This window comes from Odocoileus virginianus, chromosome 17 (assembly GCF_023699985.2).
Source record: "Odocoileus virginianus isolate 20LAN1187 ecotype Illinois chromosome 17, Ovbor_1.2, whole genome shotgun sequence".
In the NCBI taxonomy this organism is placed as follows: domain Eukaryota; kingdom Metazoa; phylum Chordata; class Mammalia; order Artiodactyla; family Cervidae; genus Odocoileus; species Odocoileus virginianus.
Window position 1 is genome coordinate 39610915 of NC_069690.1, and position 9026 is coordinate 39619940.

At 40.4% G+C, this 9026-nt stretch overlaps 2 protein-coding genes across 5 annotated transcripts; one reads left to right on the plus strand and one right to left on the minus strand.

Annotated features, from left to right (window-relative positions):
* Positions 1-223: 223 nt before the first annotated feature.
* On the minus strand, positions 224-4588 carry LOC110152866 (keratin-associated protein 4-1-like). Of its 4 annotated transcripts, none has more exons than XM_070478439.1 (3): positions 4483-4588; positions 4352-4421; positions 224-988 (listed from the first exon to the last, which is right to left on the minus strand). In XM_070478439.1, the coding sequence occupies exons 1-3, from the start codon at positions 4586-4588 to the stop codon at positions 535-537; spliced, it is 630 nt and encodes a 209-aa protein (XP_070334540.1). In that variant the 3' UTR covers positions 224-534. The 4 variants fall into 4 exon arrangements, with proteins under 4 accessions (XP_070334540.1, XP_070334539.1, XP_020772339.2 ...); XM_070478438.1 differs by having other exon boundaries at positions 224-1000; XM_020916680.2 differs by lacking the exon at positions 4352-4421 and having other exon boundaries at positions 224-978; positions 4469-4588.
* Positions 4589-6614: 2026 nt separating this feature from the next.
* On the plus strand, positions 6615-8037 carry LOC110152869 (keratin-associated protein 9-7-like). Its single transcript, XM_020916687.2, has one exon. It carries the CDS (start codon positions 6649-6651, stop codon positions 7573-7575), a length of 927 nt encoding a protein of 308 aa, XP_020772346.2. The 5' UTR covers positions 6615-6648; the 3' UTR covers positions 7576-8037.
* The last annotated feature ends 989 nt before the right edge of the window (positions 8038-9026 follow it).

Sequence of the window (9026 nt, forward strand, 5' to 3'; positions counted from 1 at the left end):
ATGGATCATTTTACTGACTTGGTAAGAAAATTATTGCTTGTTAGGTAGGATGGCTTATCTTATTTGGGAAAATATATAAAGTCATTTCTATTATATAATACAGGCATTAGGCGATATTTGAAAAACAAGTTTTCTTTCCTGGCCATAGAAACCCACACTTTTATTCATCTTGAGAAAAAGAATGCTGGAAAATAAATAGGAAACCAACTCTCAGAAATAACTAAAGAAGAATACACGGATTTATTATATCAAGATACTGTTATTTAGAAATAGTTAACATGATTGAGAAGGTCAAGGCAAGTGTAATAGTCAGATATTTGGAGGTTTAGTTATAGTGCATCATGCACGTGAGGTTAGATGCAGGGAAGAGATCTGTGGGGAACAAGAATGGTCCTGAATGCAGAATGGGGGCCCTTTTGCTTGTGGCTTAGTGGTACCACAGGGTACTAAAGCTGGTGATCATTTAAAACAAGGAAAATTTAAAATGAATGACATGTCCACACTAATGTGATAGTGACTGGTTCATGGTTGATTTCAGCAAAAGGATCCACCACAGCTGGGGCGACAGCAAGTTGTACGGCAGCAGGTGGTTTGGCAACAGACGGGGCGGCAGCAGCTGGACACGCCGCAGCTGGGGCGGCAGGTGGTCTGGCAGCAGACGGGGCGGCAGCAGCTGGACACGCCGCAGCTGGGGCGGCAGGTGGTCTGGCAGCAGACGGGGCGGCAGCAGCTGGACACGCCGCAGCTGGGGCGGCAGGTGGTCTGGCAGCAGACGGGGCGGCAGCAGCTGGACACGCCGCAGCTGGGGCGGCAGGTGGTCTGGCAGCAGACGGGGCGGCAGCAGCTGGACACGCCGCAGCTGGGGCGGCAGGTGGTCTGGCAGCAGACGGGGCGGCAGCAGCTGGACACGCCGCAGCTGGGGCGGCAGGTGGTCCTGCAGCAGGTGGTCTGGCAGCAGCTGGGCTGGCAGCAGGTCTCCTGGCAGAGACTTGGGCCACAGCTCTGGTCAGAGCAGACGGAGCCACAACAGGAGCTGACCATGGTGTCGGAGGGTGGAGATTCTAGGTGGGTTAGAGAGTGAGATTCTTGAGTTTGGAAGTCTCATTGCAACATGTCCCCTTTTATACCCACCTGAGGGACTACTGTCACTATGTTAAGGGCTATTTCCCTGTTATTGTTTACCTTAGTAGATAGGCAATTATCATGTTAGTTATTTGTTGAGTAGAATGCATTTTTCCTTTCTCTGTGTTGTGGTTCATCCAATCTAGTCTTTCCTCTTGACTCACATTTCATCTTCTTTCTTACATGTATCATCTGATTTCAAAGACTCTTCATCTTCTTCATCTAATTGGTTGTCATATAATACATCATTTAAATGTCAACACTCTGCATCATCCTTAAAGCTGTGTCTCATACCAGCTCTCAAGTGGGGCTTGTTCTCTAAAAACAGTTTGAGAAAAATAAACTGTGAACATACTGGAGTACTTGGAGGCATTTTTCTTAAAAAAGTGGAGAGGCTATTCTAAGACAGAAAACTTACTAACAATAAAGGAAAAGATTAAAAAAATTTAGAGCAGAAAAATTTTAATGTCTTATTAGTCATTTTAAAGCTTTAAACAAAACCAAAAGACTACAAAAGAGCAAGCTGTAAGTAAATAACAAATGGGTTAACCAATATAACCCAAAAGACCTAATTTTCTTAATGCATGCATAGTAAGAAAAAAAAGGCTAACAAGCAAATAGAAAGTTGAGGGAAGGATATTAACAGTCATTTCACTGAAAAAGAAATATGAACGCCTTTTAAGGTTTTAAAAGATTTTCAGTCTCATTTATAATTTTGAAAATTTTAATTGAACAATTTATCCATTTGTAAACCAAATATTGAACACTTATTATGTCCCAGGTCCTGCTCTAGGCTCTGGGAATAACAACAGTGAATAGTTTGAAATGACATAGAGGGATCGGGTGGAGAGGGAGGTGGGAGGGGGGACCGGGATGGGGAATACATGTAAATCCATGGCTAATTCATTTCAATGTATGACAAAAACCACTGCAATGATGTAGAGTAATTAGCCTCCAACTAATAAAAATAAATGGAAAAAAAAAATGAAATGACAAATATAAAGTATCTAATTTTTTAAACTCTAATAAGTTGGAGAGCTTAAAAGGAAACAGATATTTTCATATCTTAGGTGTCTAAGCTGGAGTAAATTCTTTATAAAGTAATTCAGCAGTAACTATAAGATTTTATTGAGCAATTTCACTTATAGAAACATATTCAACATATACACATAAGCAGGAGCTCCAGGATATAAATTCAAAATGATCCTTGCAGCATTGTTGGTAAGAATGAAAGTCTGAAATTGAACTGTATTGTGACTATGGAGGAGAATGTCTCTGATGTAGAAAATACACACCAGGGTCCATGTTACAGAGCATCATTTTGTCATGAGGAACACTTCTTTAGCTATTCTTGCAACTTTTCTATAATTTTTACATTATTTTAATAAGGAAAATGAAGTACACTTTTACAGCAAAACAGACCATCCCTATTCCATATAGACACACATTGTTTTTTAAACAAAATTTCGAAAAGGAGGGAAGAAGGTAAAAAAGAAAGCAAAACTATATGAACATGTTTGGTTGTGTTGTTTTTCAGTTATTTAAGTCTAATTTCGTTGCATTTGGGTAAGACATAGAAGTTTGTATTATTCTGCCAAAAGAGTTTTGTTTGTAGTCTATATGTTTGTGAACATACTCTAGATATATAGATATATATATGAAAATTTGTCAGGTATGCATGCTCAGTCATGTCTAACTCCTTTGATCCTATGAACTATAGCCTGGCAGGCTTCTCTGTCCATGTGATTTCTAAGGCAAGAATACTGCAGTGGGTTGCCATTTCCTTCTCCAGGGGATCTTTCGGACCCAGGGATTGAACCTGCATCTCCTGTGGCTCCTGTTTCAGCAGGCAGATACTTTGCCACTGAGTCACCTGAGAGAGAGCATATGAATATCAATTACATCTAAATTGGTAATGGTTCTGCTCACATTCTCTATTTCCTTGTTTATTTTCCTCCTTCAAATGACCATTCTAAAATAAGGTGTTAAAGTCTCTGCTATAATTGTGGTTTTATAAATTTTCACCAGGTATAATAGTTTTTTGCACTTAGTTTCAACATAGCTTGAAAGCATTTATGATAGCAAGAAAGCTACAATTTATATAGACATAAATTCATATATCAGTAAGAAGTCACAAAGTGAAGACAAGAACACGTGTTAGAAATTTTTATCTAATTGGGCCACAGTTCTACAGTCATTTGTTTGGAGATGGTTGGTGTTCTTTCTGAAGGCAGGAAGACAGCTAGGAAATATCCCTCCTTCTTAAAATGATTATAATGTGTTTTGAGGGAGTAGTTTTAAAGTAATAATTACATTATAAGAATATAGACACTCTGCTTTCTTCTGATTCACTCCTTCACTTTGTCTTATGTGGTTGTAAACTGTACACTATTCCTTAAATTTTCACACATGACACATTTTATTTCTAAGAATCCATCTTTATACATTACCTGTCTCCAACAGAATGATTTCTCTTTCTCACCAATATCACCAATACACTCTGCCTGACCTGTGTCTTCCTATTGAATCCAAGATTTCATTGTGAGTTACATTGGGATGGGAATTGGGTCACATTTGACTTAGTGCTTCCCCAAAGGACCTTGAAGGGTGGTCCATAATTCAACTGTAGTAAAAAGGAAGCTCTTGTTTTCTCTCAATAAACTTGCCGGCAAGGAGGACAATCTACTTTTGGGGGGAAAGTCATTATTTAGCATTTTCTCTGATACAGGATTTGATTGATATGTAAAATCAGTTTTCTTTGTTCACATGACAGAAATACAAGTTTATCTCCAGTTCATAATCAACACTAAATAAAATAAAGGGCCAAAAATATTTCTGATACCAAGTGTTTATGGACATGTAGTTGTTCCATCACACAGAACTCACTGCAAAGGCCAGGTCATGCACAGCAGTCATGAGATAAGGAGCCTGTCCCCATGAACTAGAGTAGACATTTGATCATCTGCCTGAATGTCAAGGTAACAGGCACAGAACCTGGAGAGTCTCCCCGTGGTACTCAGTTTAAACTGCTTCTTTTAAAACAGTTTCTTGGTGGCACGATCGATGGGATGGACAAACACAGTGACAGATCAGAGCCAGTCCAGATGCTGTGGACAAAAGAAATGAAAAGAAAAAAAAAGATGAATACACTGGAATACTGGTGGTTGACTCAGGGCTGGGGTGAGGAATGAAGTTCAACAACAAGAAAATCTGTAATGCTGGGAGACACCAGGTAGTCTGGCAGCAGACTGGGCAGCAGCACCTGGACACTGCACAGCTGGGGACACAGCAACTGGAACTGTAGCCACAGAGGGCAGCAACAACTAGAGTCTCAGCAGCTGGATACACGACAGCTGGGGTGACAGCAGGCAGTCTGGCAGCAGCTGGGCCAGCAGCAGTTCTCCTGGCAGAGACCTTGGCCACAGCCCTGGTCAGAGCAGATGGAGCCGCAACAGGAGCTGACCATGGTGTCAGAGGGTTCTGGGTTTCCAGGAGAGTGAGGTTCTCAAATGGAAGTCTTCTCCCAAATCCTGTTGTATACTCTGATGAGGAGATGTGATCATGTCCAAGATTATTTTCTAGCTGTTGTTTATCATGTTTAAAGGGAAATTATCAGACATTCTGATGCAACATCTGGTTAGCTTTGGTATTTAAAGAGTATGCTTACATATCTTTATTTAATCATTTATCCCTAAAAAGAAGCATTTGCCTTTCTTTTCTTATTTCATCTTCATCTCATCTACTCTCTCTTATACTTTCCAAAATGTGTTATTTGATACTCTGAACATTATCATTCTTTAGCTTTAAAGACATTTAACTTCTTGTACCCAAGACAGACACACAATCACAATTCTTGCTATTTGGACAATAATTAAATCCAAACATGAATAAACTAATGCACCAAAACTCAGAACTCAATACACTATAGCAAAGTGCTGGTGGCAAAATCAGCATATAACACACTCATAACTTATGAAGAAGCTAAGCAATATAACTGGATTTAAGGCACATGACTTCAGATTGTTCAAAATAGAGGTGATCACTTTTCCAAACCAACATCTCAACATCCCAATTACTCAGCCCTATTACAAATTACTTCTAGTTCAAGTTTCAAGCTAGTAAACTTGGAGTTCTCCTTTATTCAAGTGAATCCATGTTGATTCCCACCCTCTAAGAGCCATTCTCAGGACAGAGGCACAGAAGGGAAAGATGATATTCAACCCATCCCACTTCTGCTATGATTCCATTCTGACTCAATGAACAGCAGCAGATTATTAGACCAGATGAACTGGTAATGCTATTACCCATTTACTGGATCTACTAACAGGGGGTTTATATACAACTTCGCCACCAAGATCAGGAAGCCCAGCAGCAGAGGCATCAGAAATCCATAACTGCAGTTAAGCCAGAGCAAATGAAGTATCAGGAACCACAGTGTTAATCAGTGAAATAAATATGCTCTTTCTTTCAAAAGATTACAAATATGGAAATTGCTAAGTATCCAAAATATTATGCTTTGCTCCACTGAGTCATTGGTGTCCCTTTTGTTCCTGCATGTTTATAATTTATTGACATTTGTATATTTTTATTGGCTTATAACATTGAGTTTTGCTTGTACCATATTCTATTTAGATTCCCGTATACACTACCAAATGATCATCATCAAAGGTATGGTTTCCTTTGCCAACTTACTATCTGACTAGTGAAAACACCTGCCCATCTTTACCCACTTTGCTGTCCTCCATAGCCTTTCTTTAAAGAAAAATATTTTAGTTGTCAAATTAACTGCTTTGAGACTCTTCCCTTTGCCATTAAATAAAGGGAATAAGGAAATAATAAAGATAACGTCCCCAGAGCAAGTTTGTTATCAGGTCTGTCAGCAGATTTGAAGTTGAGCATGGAAAGATAATGTTTAATATAGTGAGTTCAGTCCCTTGTTCTTAGGAAATGAGATACCAAGTGGAAAAGCTTCCTACTCATAGATTTATCTATCATTGAATTTTGTGTGGCATAGATGAAAGACTTGTTAAAAAGCAACTTTAATTCAGAATGTGTTAAAATATGAGCTGAATTCATCACTTTTGTTTCACCTATCTTGAGGGGTGAATCCCAAAATAAGTAGCTCCAAGAGGAAAATGTAGGTGGGGACAATGGCTCTGAAATCTACAAATTATCTTGAACTGACAGGTGACAAAAGGATGAATTCTGTCTTGAGAAATGATGATTCATGCTTAAATAAGGGTATGGATGTTGATGATTTCTCCTGTTTCTGGAAATAAGTTCCTATGGTTTAATATTAACTAGGAAAATAATCCTGTTTTCAGAAGATTCATAATACTCAGGGAACACTTCCTCCCTAGGCAATTTTCCATGGATCATGAAAAATGTTATAAATAATAACAAGGAAAATTCTGTTCATTGGTCCTAAATTGGGGAACCAGAGTATAAAAGGTCTAGTAGAGAAGAGGTATTCAGATTCTGAGAAATTTGTCTCTGCTCAGAAGCCACCCCTCCACACCTGACACCATGACCCATTCCTGCTGCTCCCCTTGCTGTCAACCTACCTGCTGCAGGACCACCTATTGCAGGAGCACCTGCTGCCAGCCCACCTGCTATGAGCCCAGCTGCTGTCAGTCCTGCTGCCCCCCAACTTGCTGTCAAACTACCTGCTGCAGGACCACCTGCTGCAGACCTACTTGTGTGACCACCTGCAGTCAGCCCACCTGTGGTGGGTCCAGCTGCTGCCAGCCTTGCTGTCGCCCTGCCTGCTATCAGACTAGTGAAAACACCTGCTGTAGGACCACCTGCTGCAGACCCACCTGTGTGACCACCTGCTGTCAGCCCACCTGCAGTGGGTCCAGCTGCTGCCAGGCTTGCTGTCGCCCTGCCTGCTGTCAGACCACCTGCTGCAGGACCACCTGCCTCAAGCCTACTTGTGTGACCACCTGCTGTCAGCCCACCTGCTGCCAGCCCTCCTGCCCCCAAACTTGCTGTCAAACCACTGAAACCACCTGCTGCAAGCCTATTTGTGTGACCACCTGCTGCCAGCCCACCTGCTGTGGGTCCAGCAGCTGTGGACAAACCTGTAGTGGGTCCAGGTGCTCTCAGCCTTGCTGCCAGCCAGCTTGCTGTGCACCCGTGTACTGCCATAGAACCTGCTACCACCCCACGTGCTACTGCCTGCCTGGGTGCCAAGACCAGAGCTGTGGATCCAGCTGCTGCCAGCCTTGCAGCCGCCCTGTCTGTTGTCAGACCACCTGCTGCAGGACCACCTGCTGCAAACCTGCTTGTGTGACCACCTGCTGTCAGCCCACGTGCTGTGGGTCCAGCCGTTGTGGACAAACCTGCAGCAGATCCAGCTGCTGCCAGTCTTGCTGCCACCCCATCTGCTGCAGGACCACCTGCTGCTACCCCAGCTGTGTGTCCACCTGCTGCCAGCCTTCCTGCTGCTGAAAACCTCACCAAAGAATTACCATCTCACAAATCAACCTTGCTGTTCCTAGGACAAATTCACTTCCAAATGATGCTAAAGCCAGCTATCTATTACTACTTTTTTTTGTTATTCATCTACCTATATACAAGCTTCTGAATCAGCCTGATGGAATGTAGAGGACTTCACCCTGATTCTCCCCTTCCTATCTGTGTGGGTCATGTGCCAACTTCCTGCATCATTATAATGGAGCATCTTGACTTTGACTTTGAAATCTAGATCTTCACCTTCTTGGTACATGTATTTTAGGGAAAAAATCCTCAAGACTTTTTCTTTAGTTTCTAATACTTATCTTCATAATCATGTATCTTTTCAATATACCAATTATTTTTGCATCTTACTTTCTTCTTTTCATAATCACTTTGAGTTGTCTCTCTAGGTTCAGGGAATTTTACCTGGATTTCTAAATAAATCTTGTGCCACTATTCATCCCATACTGTGTTTTTTGTTATTATACAGCATCTGGAGGAAGAAACAGCAACTTACTCCAGTAGTTTTTCCTGGGAAATCCCATGGGCAGAGGAACCTGGAGGGTTATAGTCCATGGAGTCGAAAAAGGGTCAGACATGACTTAGCTACTACACAACAACAGTATTCATGATGTAAGGATTTATACACATATGCATTTGATATGTATTATTCATTCTGAGCTCATACAATCCCCCACAAATTATTTCTTCCATTTCTCATGTGAGAAAATCTCCAACTTGATAAACTATCTCAAAGTGAACACATGTCACTATTATCAGGTTAAGAAATAGAACTTAACCCCATCCCTTTCAAATATAACTCTCAATACTACAGAATTGGTCACTTTCCCTTTATATTATGATTGTCACACTCATCCCTGTCATTTTCGGGTAGTTCATTCATTCTTCTTGCTGTATAATCTTTCAGTGATTGAATATGATACATTTTATTTATTTACTATTGATATATATGTGGATTGGTTGCAGTTTGGGGATAATAAAAGTAATGTTGTTATGAACAGGTCCTTTGCTGCACATATATAAACATTTCTGTTGGATAAATATCTACAAGTAGAACTGCTTGGTCAAAGTGTTTATACTGTTCTCTGTAGAGGTCTTTCCCATTTTTATTATATTTCTTTCTAATTACTTGATAGTTTATGCTACTATAGGGTACAACTTAAAATTTTAATTTCTCAATATTTCTGACATATATAAACATAATTAATTTATGTGTGTTGATATTATAACCAAACTTCCTAATTATTTCTAAACATTTATCAATAGACGGGCTTTAAAAAAATTTTTTTCCACACATAGTCATATCAACTGCAGTTGACAGGATTTCACCTCTAAAGTTGCATTTACAGACATAAATAGATTAGAACCAGTTTATACAAAGACACTTTAGAGAGAAAATGTGATATCAAGACTAGCAGAATTTC

What these genes read in the sequence shown, in the direction of transcription:
- LOC110152866 (XM_070478438.1), bottom strand. Translation starts at nt 4,588, where the DNA reads ATGGTCAGCTCCTGTTGCGGCTCCATCTGCTCTGACCAGGGCTGTGGC. An exon ending in CTGCCAGACTGCCTGCTGTC is followed by an intron (nt 4,422 to 4,482) that starts ACCCCAGCTGTC and finishes TCTGTGGCTACA; the next exon opens with GTTCCAGTTGCTGTGTCCCC. An exon ending in GTCTGCTGCCAGACTACCTG is followed by an intron (nt 1,001 to 4,351) that starts GTGTCTCCCAGC and finishes CTCTGACCAGAG; the next exon opens with CTGTGGCCCAAGTCTCTGCC.
- LOC110152869 (XM_020916687.2), top strand. Translation starts at nt 6,649, where the DNA reads ATGACCCATTCCTGCTGCTCCCCTTGCTGTCAACCTACCTGCTGCAGG.